We start from the raw sequence: 13899 nt of genomic DNA, 5'->3' as shown, positions 1-13899 counted from the left end.
TTATTGTTTGTGTGTAAGTGATCACAACACATGTTGTATCTCCACTTTTATTGTAGATACTGTACAGCATCTGAACATGTTGATTTGAACAACAGCTCTGCACAGGACTCAGAGCTTTGGAGGACATACAGTATACGTACACGTCAGTATCAGAACATCAGCATGCCACCATCACTTTTCACTGGGTGATCTTCAGGGATAACGGTGATTATTGCTTGCGGAGGCCTTAGATCTTTTTACCAGTGGAGGAGCTGCTGGCTGGGAGCTGGTTCTTCAAAGCAGCATCCCTCATGGTGTGGTACACATACTCATTCTGCTTGAACAGCTTCAGCTCCATCTCAGTCTGCATGCGTATGGCCTGAAAAAAGCACGATTACTGGGAGTATTGTGCTTACAAAATCCATTTATTCTTAAATATTTTACTGCTCAGTTTGTAGAAACAATGTTTTCAGAATGTAGAGTTATTATGCAAAAGTCACAGCCCGATAAATAAACATAAACTACTGCGTAGCATACCTCCAGGTCTCTGGTGATGGCGTGGTAGGGTCCATGGGTGACCATGAGGATGCCATAGGCCTTGCAGATCATACCGTGACCCACCTCTATCTGCCCTGCATGCCAGTGGGTGACGCCTGCCCGCATGATGGCCATGCCCAACTGGGCGTTGTTGGGGTGGTACAACTTCCTACAACATAGGATCAAGAGCAATAGATGTGTTTGCTGTATACCAGAGGTTAGAGGTAATTATACATAAATATTATTTGTCTGGAAATTCAGGGTTATATGCTGAGGATAACATTGATTTTTAAGTGTATTTCTGCTTATTTGGTCCTGAAATGAAAAGGGTAAATGATGCTTCAGACATATAAAACCAGAGTGTGACAACCCACTGTATTTCCAATATCTCATAGCACTCCTAGTTTATTAGACCTTCCTTCATGAGCGCATGTAATTTATTCATTTGACTATGGACGACATGACCAAGACCTTTGCTCTTATACCATAGTTTAAACACACACATACATACTTTCTCCAATACATTTATCTGAGTTACTAATATGTAAGTGCTTCGTATAGTCTGATCAAACACTCAAAGCGCTTTTAGACTACATCTGCATTCACACACTGAGCCCAAGTGCTCAAACAGAAACTAACTAACATTCACACACTGGCAGGGGCAATTCAGGGTTCAGGCTGCAGCCTGGAGGAGCCAGGGATTGAACTGCCGACCTTCTGATTAACTCATACTGAGACCCAAACAACAAATGTACAATATACTACCAACAAGGACTATGTGTGTATCTTGATTTGACAGGTATTTAAAATGTTGGATTAGACAAAAACATTCTTGTTATATTTATTTTTTCTGTTGATTTTTCAGTCATTTCAATATTGCAATATACAAAATTAAATAGCCATGATAGAAGATTTTATCCATATCTCCCACTCCTAAATTACAGTCTAAGAAAAACATGCAGTGACCTTTAGTTTAATAGCCAGCAGCACATGGAGCAGTTAGAGCATCGCTATCATTCAAATACCTGCATGATTATTGTATTTTGTATTTATAGTGATTATATTCAATGTGGTTTCTCCTACCCCACTGCAGAGTACACAGTTTCAATGCAAATCTATAGTGACATAGGGAATTGATATGCATGTTATGGTGACATATGGATTCTGTACATTGCATGTTTTACTTCTAGGCTGGATCACTGCAGTTCCTTATTATCAGGCTGCTCAAATACGCCCATTAAAACTCTCCAGCTGATCCAGAATACCACGGCACGTGCACTGACAAGAACCAGGGAAAGAGATCAGATCTCTCCTGTTTAGCTTCTCCGCCCTGGTTCCTTGTAAAATCCAGAATAAAATTTAAAATCCTTCTCCACATTTAAGAGTAAGCTTTAGACTTGACTCTTTATTAAAGCTTATATTTATGGCTGGCTCTAGAGCTGTGGGGTCTGGATCTGTGGTTGCGGGCCACCTGCTGCCCCCATGTTCCAGCTGGACACGCTCTGGTACAATTATTATTATTAGTCCTATTATTATTATCATTAATATTGCTATCATTATTAGTACTATTATTCATTTTATGCCTTTCATTGTTTTGTATCTCTGTGTGGATAATGTAGCTGGTCGAGCAGACTGCCAACAACCCCTGAGTCATGGTTCTACTCGAGGATTCTAACCTGCTAAAAGGGAATTTGTACTTGCCACTGTGGCCAAGTGCTTGCTCATGGTGGGAATTGTTGGTTCTCTGTTATTAATGTTACAAAAAGTACAGTCTAGACCTGCTCTGTATGAAAACTGCAATGAAATGATGATAATGATTATGAATTAAACAAGGTCATTGAAATGCAGATATTCATTAAATTTGTATGATATCCAAAACCATGGTGGTGTAGCGTTTTTTAGGCAAAACGTTTTGAAGTACAGGAAGAAAATTAAGATGAAATGGATTTTGTTGTGTAGCCTACATTATTAGTGATATTTGGAGTTGCCATGGAGATGAATGGCTATATGAGGCACTGTTAGGCAAATGAAGACAAAGGGAGTTTCTCTGCAAATATATGGGACATAGGGAGTTTTTACACTAATCTTAACAATAGTAAGTTTAATTATGATTGTGTGAACTAACATGTATCCATCCACCATCTTGCGGGCGTAGTCTGCAGCCTCAGAGAAGAACTGCAGGTATGAAAGCACCTCACTGGCAACGCTGAGCACACGCAGCTTATACAGGTGAGTGTCAGCCAGGACGTTCTCCTGCTTCTCCAGACACTCACGACACAACTTCACCACCTGAGAGAGGGCCAACAAAACACAGGGTAGGACATCAGAAAGTGAAGCATGTACAGTGAAAGACAATCAGGGAGAAGGACATGAAGAAAAGCTTAAATTAGTTCTGTGTACCTTGTGATAATCCTTCTCAATACGGGACATCTCAATCTTCTCCAGACAGTCTTTACTGAAGGCAGTCACCTCTTTCACCTTATCAGCAGAGGGCTGAGAGGGAGACACACCAACAAAACAGGAACATATAGTATTATCATAATCATAAAAATGAAATGAAGAAATTAAAAAGATTCTGTGTTTTGTGGTCCTGAAACCCCAGCCCATATGGAAACCCAGCTCAAATCCCTCTTCCCTCACTTTTTTCCCCTCGCTCTCTGCAGCAGCCATCATCAGGTCGTCCTTGATGTGCTGGCTGCAGTGGTCGCAGGTGCACTCAAAGTGGAAACGCTCCTTCAGCTTCTTCTGGCGGTCAGCAGACAGGTTGAGGAAGTCCACGTAGCTCACGCTTAGCTCCTCACCCTCAGGGATTTTCCCCAGCGCTCGCAGCTCGATCCTGGGACAGAGGAGGACAGGAGGGGGTTTTCAGGATCTGTTAACACGGTTTATGTTTAATAATTGAATGAATGAATGAAAAAAACAAAACCAACTATGTGTTAGTCTGTCACTGAATATTGTCTGACTTCAAAAGGCTCCGCCATTTCCAGGTAGATACTGTATTTTTTTTAGCAACTGTTACTCAAACAGGAGGACATACATACATTGAGTTCTATGGCTTGGAGGAAGAAGAGATATCAGGCTGTGATACACACAGGACTTGTTAGTAGATACATATATTGCTGGTTTGGGTCTACACATGGGATTTATTGACAAGAAAAACATAGAATATTTTATTCTATAAATTCAACTGAATATTTACTTACTGAGTGGATCATTATACTGGAAAATATACTTACTTTCATTCTTGCTGAGAGTTAGACGAGACGATTGATACCTCTCTTATATTTGTTTGCTAAATATGAAGCTACAGTCAGCAGCCAGCTAACTTAGCTTAGCACGAACACTGTAAACGGGGGAAATAGCAAGCCTGGATACAATAAATCCAAATGTAACAAAAAATCTGCCTACCAACACCTCTAAAGCTCATTAATGTAAACATTATATCTTGTTTGTTTAATCTGTACTCGCTGGACTATGCTCTCCACTGGCAACCTGATTCCAGGATTCCAGGAAGTCCCTACCCCCATCATGGACAATGCACATTAACTGACATCATTGTGTTCATTAAATTAATGACTTAGAGATTATTAAATTGCCAAGTCATTTACCATTACTGTAAACTGTGAGTGGTCATTTTGCTATGCTCATGCTTGTATTGTAATTGTGTTTAGTTGAATAGATACAGTACAGTGCATTCAGCATACACATTTTTCAGCCTGGACAGTTGTGTTTGTCACAGCACGTCAGGTGAGAAAGAATTTGGATCCAGATGTAGAACACCAACGCAGAGCCAGTACAGGTCTATGGTTTTTAATAATAACTTAAGAGGAAAACTGGCTTACAATAAAAGTACGGCAGGCAAGACTCAAAAGAAGAAAAGCTGTCCAAATAGGAAAATAAATCCAGACAGGTATAGGCAAGAATCCAAAAGAAGTCCAAAAGTCAGAAAGAGTCAAAAACACAGGAAAAACTAGGGGAGGGCTGGGATGCTTGATGAATAGATAAAGAGACAAACGTAAACAAACAACACACACACTTTAAACAAGAGAGGGGTGAGGGACAGGTGAAACTAATCAGGGCGGGGCAGGCAAACATGTGAAAACACACAAAAGCAGGAAGTAAATAATACAAAACACATGAGGACGAATACCTTAAAATTAAAACAGGAAACAGAACCTTGATCCAAAACCAGGAAGTTATCATTAAAGCCACTCTACAGTCACATCAGGTGGCAGAGGTTGATTGCTGAACAGCTGTAATACATACCTCCTATGAGAGTGGAGAGCAGAACTCACAGCTGATTGGCTACAAAGAAAGTGATAGTCAATTAATTTAAACAATTATACGTGTTACATTGGTCCTTTGTTTAAAATAAAGCATCAGCAAGTCAGTTTGATCAAAATCTAGTTGTATTATTGTACTTTATGTTCACACACAGTATTTTACACATCTTTTTTATACATCTTCACAGATGAGCAGTAGCCTTATACCTACTTGCCGTGGTTGAGGATGACGGTGCAGTTTGGCCAACAGTCATGGTTGACCAGACACAGGTTGGGGAAAAGACCTACACCCACAGCCTGCAGGCCTCTCTGGTCACTCAGGGTGAATCCATTACACTTGATCTACAGAGACACACAGAGAGGGGAGGGAGAGACCATGTGCCCAAGTTTATTTCTAAAGATGTCTTTCCTTATATATAAATATGCAATTTGCAAATGTAGCCCATGAAGCACTGGTGAATAATAATGCATAATGATACATTCATTCTTACAATGCCAAAGATGTGTGAAATGTGGCTGACAGAGTGCTGCTTGCTTCCATAGGACCAGTATTCCTGGAAGTTGTGCACATCAATCTTGAGTTGTTTGAGGTCCTCTTCAGGTAGGTCAGCTACGTGGTCCTCCAGCTGGTCCACTGAGATCAGCTGACTATCTGACACAATGCCTGTGTCCTTGTGTATACGCCACAGCACACGAGCAGCCAGACTGGGAAGGGAAATACGGGTAGGGGAGAGAGAAATCACAGTATTTAGGCACAGTGGTGCTTTGAGCTAAGGGCTAACATCAACATGTTAGCTAGGTTACGATCTGCATGCTAACATGCTCTCATTGAGAGGAAAAGGGGGATCACCAAAGTCAACGGGACTATGGAATATATGGAATGTTTTTTTCATACTCAGGAATGTCCTATGTGTGGGTTTAAGGTAAAGCACACGGAATGATTATTTTCTGTTAATGCAATTGTTCCAACATCTAGATGGAGATTTTTAGGATGTGAAACAGACAGTGGTTAACACATCTTATTTTTACTCCTACTTATGTGCTCTGAGAGTGCCGATATTTTGTTTTTCATATTATTATAACTGTGAATGTGAGTGTGAATGGTTGTTTGTCTATGTTTAGCCCTGCGATGTATTGGCGACCTGTCCAGGGTGTACCCCGGGGGATTGGTTCCAGCCCCCCGCGACCACCTATGCAGGATAAGCGGTTGACGATGGATGGATGGATGGATGGATGGATGGATGGATGGATGGATGGATGGATGGATGGATGGATGGATGGATGGATGGATGGATGGATGGATGGATGGATGGATGGATGGATGGATGGATGGATATTACTATCACTATGAATGTTAATATTGTTACATTCAACAGCAGTGGAGGTGATATGGATGCCACTTTCCACTATAAAAAAGGGCTGTGTTCGATAAGTCACTCACCAGTGAATTGCATATAACAGGCCGCAACTTAAAAAATCACCAGCCTCATCCTCTGGGCATTATGAATGTCTGTACAGGTGCAATGCACCCAATAGTTGTTGAGTTATTTCAGTCTGGACTAAAGTGGTGGACCCACTGGCTGACATTGCAATCCATAGGGCCTAAAAAGTCATAAAGAACATAGAATTCATCCTCTGGGGAACATGAATAACCACAACAAATATCATGGAACTCCAGCCCTCAATGGTCATGGACCAAAGTGTTTATCAAGGTAAAAGTTTTACCTGATGGTTTCAGGAGAGGAATGATCGGGGGTCGTCACTAAGTCATCCTATGGGCACCATGAACATCCATATCACATTTCATTCTAATCTGGCCAGTAGTCATTGAGATATCTTGTGACTACCTGACCAGGGGTCCCTGTAAATGAGTGCACACAGGCTCTGTGGTTATGAGCACTGCTTGTGCTTGTGGTCTGACTTTGCTGTTCTGAAAAGTTCCGGCAACTTTCCCATCCTTATGAATTCCCCACTTGAAGATATATGCAATACATTATTTTGTGTCTGCAAATCTTAAATTAACATAGATGTTAAACTGCTAAGCAGAACAGGCGTTACAAAGTAACACAGTAACAGAGTTGAGACAAGGAGTTCTGCAGAACAAGACCTTCTTTGTAGTAATAGATTCACCAGAAAGTGACTGATTGTTATGCTTTCAGCTTTCATCTCATTTGTCTCTTGCAGATTCCTCTCAGGTCCATGAAGAATGGGCTTAGTTTTCCTCACCGAACATTCTCGCTGGGCGCCATGCCGGACTTCCTGATGGCTGCACACTCCTGCTTGTGTTCATCCCAGCATGCAGTCTGGCAGGTGCGGTCGCAGTAGTGCGCAAACTTACACTGGGCACAGCGGTGCAGTTTGGCCTGGTGCCGGAAACAGCTGTGGCACACCTGAAAGGCCAGACTGAAAACAGAGAAACATTCCAGCTGCAGTAAAAACATCTTTCATTGACCTCAACTTTTTGGGTTCCACTGTTCACAGAATAATACTAGTATCTGTTTGTGTTTTTTCCCTTTCCCATGAAGCATCAAAACCCAACTATATATTGGCCACAGACAGAAAATACTCTAGTTTGGCTTGTTTGGTTTAGCAGGAACACCTTTAAATGCAATATAATAAAACAACACAAACTACAGCCTCTCACTATGAGGGAGAGAACCAATTTTTTTCTCTTACGCTGTATGAAAAAGTGAACATTAAAATAAATGGTGGTTTATGTTCTGTTCCTGGCCTGCTCACCAGTCATGCCTCCTTGGATTTGTTTAGCTGTTTGAACTGCCATCTTGTTGCCAACTTGTAAGTCCTGACCTGACCAAACACCATGCGTTTGCCTGCATTTGAGTTCTCCTCCCTCTGTTGCCTGAATAAATATACAAATTTGGATTGGTTTAAGTTTGCTTTGTCTCAAAAGCCTGGAGAATACAGTTTAAAAGGACTATTAAATAAATACTGAGAATTGAGTCTCTATTTTTGGCCATTTTTTGTTGTTCAAAAATGAATATGCAGCACTCTAGTTCTGGCTTCTATGAATTTGTGGTGTCTTAGACATAGTGGTATGTATGACACAATAATGAAAATATATTAATTCGTATTCATACTATAATTCTATATACTGTATATCTATGTAACATTGTAAAATATACAGTATGTATGAATAAAACACATACACATGCACTTAAACTGTATTAATATATTATAAATAAAATATTATCACAGCTCTGTATTGAAAACTGTTAAAGAGGTCATATTATGCTTTTTGGCTTGTTTCCTCTCCTATATTGAGTTAGATATCTTTTCTGTGCAGGTAACAGGTTTGCAAAGTGAAAAAGCCCAAAGTCCAGTCCAAAGTGAGTTCCCATCTCCCACAGAAAACTCTGCTCTGAACTACCTGAAAACAGCTCGTTTGTAGTCCAGCCTTTGACATCAAGGCGAAATGCGCCATATAAATTCACCAACCGGCTAGTCTGACACGCCCTCAAAAACAAGGTGGAAAAACACTGAGCTGCATCACACACCTCTCCTCTCCCTTCCAAACATAAGCTACCCTCCAGGAAGTCAATAGATATAAATTTGTTACTGTGATGTAGAAAGTGAGCTCAGTTAAAACTTTATGGATGAAAGATACATTTTACAAATTAAAGGGGCTAAATGTAAGTTTTTGATTTTAATAAATCAAATTGTCATTGCCTTATTGTCAATGGGCTCAAAAGTCACTTAGAAATGAAGCACTTCTCCGTTGCTTGCATCAGCCGCTATTCTGCTTTTAATGTGAGGTCTCCGGGTCGGATTCAGCCCTGCGCGTGCTTCCGAGCCTCTCAGACTACAGTGACAACACGGCAGCTAACAACATGCAGTCCACTAATACCATAAAACAACATAAAACACTGCAACAAAACGGTCACAACAACACAGAGATAGAGCCATCCATTATCACTAGTTACAGTGAAGTTACTTACTGCGGTGTAACTGTTATAAAGTGTCACACAATCTCTTTATAATATCCATTTCAGCTCACTAACCGTTTCATGATCATCCAGTACATGTAGCTGTGCTGACAGTGCTGAGCCTCCGGAGACAGATACACAGATAGTGAAGATGGTTACCGAAAAGCAGCAGGCGAGCTAACGATGTAGCACGTCGGCTAAATGCAGTAAATGTAATGTGATCATGTAACGAGCATGGATTAGTTCAACCTGCAGCTGATTATTATTATTATTATTGAACTATTACGGTAACGTTGCAGTGGGAGTTTACCTGAGTTTCCAGCTCTGTCTGATCTCTCTGCCTGTCTATAGCCGCTGTCACTCTGCCTTTCTTCGGGAGGATTGTGCCGATATGCGATTTAAGTAACAGAGCCTGAACATGTCTGAGTGAAAAGCCACAGCCTGCGTGCTGGTGTACCTGCGTTTATTGCAGGATCTCTGTATGAAAGCGGTTGTGTTTCGGATTCTGCTCGCTCATGAGTTCAAGCGAGCACACGTACGAGCACACACCTGGTTGCAATCTTAAAACCGCACTGCTAGTGGCCGCTGGAAACTCCATAATGCCCCTTTAATATCTCACCACTCTGTCCAGTCCATGATAATAAGCTGGTAAGAGGAACACGTACAGCTGAACCGAAGCCATGTTTACCGGCTTTTCAGGACCCTCCCTACTCTGCTTCTGATTGGCTAGTTGTCCTTAACTAGGAACTGCTCATGTGCAACTCCCAACAAAGATCTTGTTGAGGTAAGATGTATCACTCCATAGCTAAAATGAAGCCTTCAACACAGGGTGAAAAGAGGAGCTGCAGCAATGTGCAGTATGACAAAAAATATGGTGTTTTTGGAAAATGAAACCATGTAAACCTGTTCTGGTACAACCCCTAAATAAGATTTTGAACCTGAAAATGAGCAGAATATGACCTCTTTAAGTAAAGTAAATTAAGATTTGCTAACATGATTGCAACTTTTCCATCGTCATTGTTTGGATGGCAACAGCACACAGAAGCTTGCGCTGTGTGAGTGAACACAGGTCCCAGCAGTCAGCAGCATGTGCCTGCGTGTAAACAGTTTATTCAGCAGAGCGCTTTCTGCCTGTCCAAAGGGACAGTGAACTGACTTGTTAATGTTTCTGATGATTGTTGGAACGCAGCAAAGCCCTGCGCAGAGTCTCTCTCTCTCACACACACACACACACACACACACACTTGCTCTCAGTCACTGGCAGCTCTTTGTGTAGTTTTGTACACCTCCTGTCTTACATTAGGCAGATCCTCTTGGTGCATGCCTGCTGTGTTGGACCCCTTCAGTAAGCCAACGTCCTGCAGCTACCAGCTCTGATATGGCTCAAACTCTATTCTTCAGATCTGTATCTGACATCACAGCACACAGACAAACCAGGCTGCGCTCCACTTTAATACCTACACAACTATGTACTGAAAAGGTCAGAATACTGTGAAGACAAAGATGAATGATTAATGATTAGTTATGGTCTACATTTTAACATCTACATTAAGACTTTAATGTGGGCTCTTCATTCAGATAGCTGCATCTTATTGAGAACGCTGCTGCTAAGACCAGGATAGACCACATCAGTCCAGTTCTCAGATCTTTACACTTCTTTAAAAATACTACTTCTAGAAAAAACACTCAATGATTTGGGGACTAAAATCTATTTCTGACCTGCTGCTATGTTATAAACCATCCACCTCTAAGGTCTGTTTTCTATCCCCAGAGTCAAAAGTAAACATGGGGGGGGGGGGCAGCATTCAATTTCTATACACCACATATCTGGGACAAACTGCAACAAAAGACTTTTTTGTTGAAAGGTGCTATACAAATACACTTTTATCAGCTGTAATAACACACATAACTCATATAAAGAGTGTCTACAAATTATAGGTACAACCAATGTCTAAAAGCGCAGACTCAATGTACAGAGAATAAAGTTATTTTGTTATCCACACTGCTGAAATTTTCAGATCTCAGGTTCAGACCCCGTGTGAGGTCAGTGGAATCTCTAAGACTGATGTAATTCATTTTTAATTCAAGAAATTAATCTGAAAGTGTACAAGGTGTCATATATTCCTTTGGGTAGAGCCTCCTTGCCCTTGAAAACTGAATCCAAATGTATGTCATGCTCAAGTTCACATGACACCTTGACAGCTTTCTCACTGCTGATGTCATGGGGATCTAGAAATTAGATCACAGCCCAGAGAGGGCTGAGGGAGCCTGTCCACAACACACCTGCAGTGTGTAAGCCAGGTCTGCAAAGACATGCTGAGTGAGAAAAGATCAGTTCTTTTACATTTCCATCAAGCCGAAAAACGACAACAAGGAGCCTCGTACCTGTCGAAGACCACAGCAGAGAAACTGGGCTCGGCGAAGACCACTTCCCCAGTGTTGAGCTCTTTGGTGGCCCTTAGGCCTCGACCTTTCTTCCCTGCATCAAACAGCTCAGCGCTCTCCATGTTCCCCACAGTCATTGTGCTGGCCAAACAAAACACAGAGGAGACAGAGAGGAAGCAGAAAGTGGCTGAGGATGGGACGGGCCGAGGGATAAGGGACTAAACAAGCAGCAGAGTTCTCACTAACATTCAGGAGCACTTGCCCTCCCTCTCTCCTTACCCCTGCTACAGCCAAAAATAAATTTGCCTTTAGGGGTTATACCACCTTCCCGGAGTGGAAAGGTGGGTGAGCAGTGGGAAAAGAGAGGGGCTTGGGGAGGTAGTAGAGGCAGAGGTAGTCTACGGGTGTCGTCCCCTTGTTTGGGTTGGTTCCTCCTGTGATATTTCGGTCTGGGGCAGCTGTGGCCGTCTGTCAGAGGCACATTACAGGAAACAGAGCTGCTCACATTCAGTAGCGGCCTTTCATTTTTAAAACACTTTTGCACAGTACACAGTGGAGGTGGCCACATCCTGTCGTTTTCACCCGCCAGTAAGCCTTTAAACAGAAGTACTTGATTTTTTGGGGTCACTGATTGACACATATAAGTTGATATGGTGAACTTGTTAGCTAACAGTTGCCTATATTCAACAGACATCATTAGCATTTATTTGGAGTTGGGTTTGTATGCAAGAGTTTGTGTGTAAGCCCTATATTCATTCCCAGAAAACATCAGCCTGTTGCCAGTGGAAACAAGCCTGACAAGTATAGTTCAAATTATGGGGGGGATTGGGGGGTCTGACCCCCCTAGTTAAGGCTTGGACTCCCCCAAAAGAGGCAAAACCAACAGTTCAGGGGGGTCTTTCTTACCTGTATTTGTAAATATTATAATATATATCCCGTACTCATGCCTTTTATTTAAGAATCTTGAATCAGACACCCCTAAAATGGACTCTACCATTTCCTAACATTGAGTTAGTTGAACATTTTGTCTGTCTGCATCACTCACAGCATAGTGGAGCTAATGGAGACGCAGCAGGTTAATGTCAGTAGTGATCTATATATCTGCTTTAATACACTTAACTTTCCTACCTTCAGAGATTCGTAATTAGCATTTCTTTTACTGAAAGTGAGCTATCTGATGTTAGCTAGCCGAGAGCCCACCCTATCATTTTATTATCACTATGTAATTTCATATTTTATGTAATTGTCAGCTAACACTGGTGTTTAGGCATGAGCAGTGAAATTGGGGATTAGTTATTGTAGAGATACATTTTTACATCTATATAGAGTTTTTTATTTCATATGAAGTCTTTCACAATAATAATAGTTTTAACTCTGGAATTCCCAAAAATTCCCAATTCCCCAACAACAGTGTCTGACTACTGCTTTTTTGGACGCAGCAAGAGGAAAGGATATATTTGCTAAAAAAGAGTTAGTTGAAACTTTAAACTTGATGAGAATGATAAAAAATTAGTGATAATTCTCTGTGGGTAACTCAGTGTGAGCAGCCCCTTTACATAACAGAGTCATTTCACTAATTGTTTATATAAAAACATTTTAGGTTTTTTATATATTTTACAATCTAGGATCTAGATTGTAGTAGTGTTGTAGTACTCGAGACCAGTCTTGGTCTCATCACCACTTTTTGATGGTCTCAGTCTTGTCATTTGCACTCGGTCTTGGTCTCAAACATAGAGGACTCAGGATTTTATTTCAAAACCAGTCAAGACTACAACTTTGGGAATATCAATAAATTGCTTTTGCATTGTCTGTTTATTTGCTAACATCCTAACTTTGATGGGATGTAAAACGTATTGCTTCAAATGCAACCAATAACCCTAATTAAAAATGTGTTGTTACCTTTAACGGCTGTCACTCCTCCCCACCCCTCTTCACACGCACTCCAAAAAGGTGAATGGGGGAGACAGGAGAAGATGTGGCTGTCTGGGAGCAGGAGGATATTTAAGCAAAACATTTGTAATAATATTTAGCTACCTAAACTAAAAAGAATTAATCTGTAAAACAACAACACAGCAATCTGTAATTTAGTAAACATAATGAGATAAGTAGCTAATGCAGTCAGTTCATGTAATGTGGGGAACTGGTCTTGGTCTCATTCTCCCCTCCCCTCCCCCGGTCTTGGTCTCGACATAGTCTCAGTCCATAAAAGTCTTTGTCTTGTCTTGGTCTCAATAAACTCTGGTCTTGGTCTTTACTTGGTCTTGGTTTGGGCGTTCTTGACTACAACACCGTTTGTGGTCTAATTCTTTGGCCCAGATCAAGATGTGTCAGAACAGCTGGTAAATGTGCTGTAGTGTGGACATTCATGGCCCCCAGAAGGTGAATCCTAATGATTTTGGTGAGCCCCTTGACCTTGACGTTGTTGCTGCTGCCCAGCACCAAACAGCCGAGAGACAAAGTTAGTGACTAGTTGATGAACAGAGCTGAGTCCATGTCTTCTTTTAGGTCTTATTTAAAATGCACTTTTATCAGAAGGCATATCCTGATTTTATCTGAGTGGCCTGTTTATCTTAAGGTTTTTATGTTAGTTATATAAAGTTGCTATTTATTTGAGTTGTATTCCTCTTACAGTATATCTGTTTTACTTCACTGTGATTTCTATTTTTTCTCTCCCCATGTATTTTATCTTCCATGGTGGTCTTTCATGTCCTTTTTTGCCCTGTGTGTCTTTTGTGAAGCACTTTGTACCTTTGTTTGATGAGTGCAATATA

General features: G+C 41.2%; 1 protein-coding gene across 1 annotated transcript; it reads right to left on the bottom strand.

Moving 5' to 3' along the window:
* Positions 1 to 33: 33 nt before the first annotated feature.
* On the bottom strand, positions 34 to 11410 carry LOC119914402 (histone-lysine N-methyltransferase Smyd1-like). The gene is made up of 10 exons (XM_038733706.1): positions 11129 to 11410; positions 7026 to 7202; positions 5291 to 5504; positions 5011 to 5141; positions 4783 to 4821; positions 3157 to 3352; positions 2917 to 3009; positions 2642 to 2805; positions 517 to 685; positions 34 to 358 (listed from the first exon to the last, which is right to left on the bottom strand). Exons 1-10 carry the CDS (start codon positions 11263 to 11265, stop codon positions 227 to 229), a joined length of 1452 nt encoding a protein of 483 aa, XP_038589634.1. The 5' UTR covers positions 11266 to 11410; the 3' UTR covers positions 34 to 226.
* Between the last annotated feature and the right edge of the window lie 2489 nt (positions 11411 to 13899).

This window comes from Micropterus salmoides, unplaced genomic scaffold (assembly GCF_014851395.1).
Source record: "Micropterus salmoides isolate LMB-PRFRI ecotype aquatic unplaced genomic scaffold, ASM1485139v1 Ms_hic_scaffold_20, whole genome shotgun sequence".
Classification (NCBI taxonomy): domain Eukaryota; kingdom Metazoa; phylum Chordata; class Actinopteri; order Centrarchiformes; family Centrarchidae; genus Micropterus; species Micropterus salmoides.
The sequence above is the reverse complement of the archived record's forward strand: the minus strand, read 5'-3'. Positions and strand labels throughout refer to the sequence as shown.

Coding starts and splice junctions, on each gene's coding strand:
- LOC119914402 (XM_038733706.1), bottom strand. CDS start 11,265: ATGACTGTGGGGAACATGGAGAGCGCTGAGCTGTTTGATGCAGGGAAG. Junction 4,822..5,010: donor GTCATCCTCAACCACGGCAA/GTAGGTATAAGG, acceptor CTTTCTTTGTAG/CCAATCAGCTGTGAGTTCTG. Junction 686..2,641: donor AAGATGGTGGATGGATACAT/GTTAGTTCACAC, acceptor CCTATGTTGTAG/GAAGTTGTACCACCCCAACA.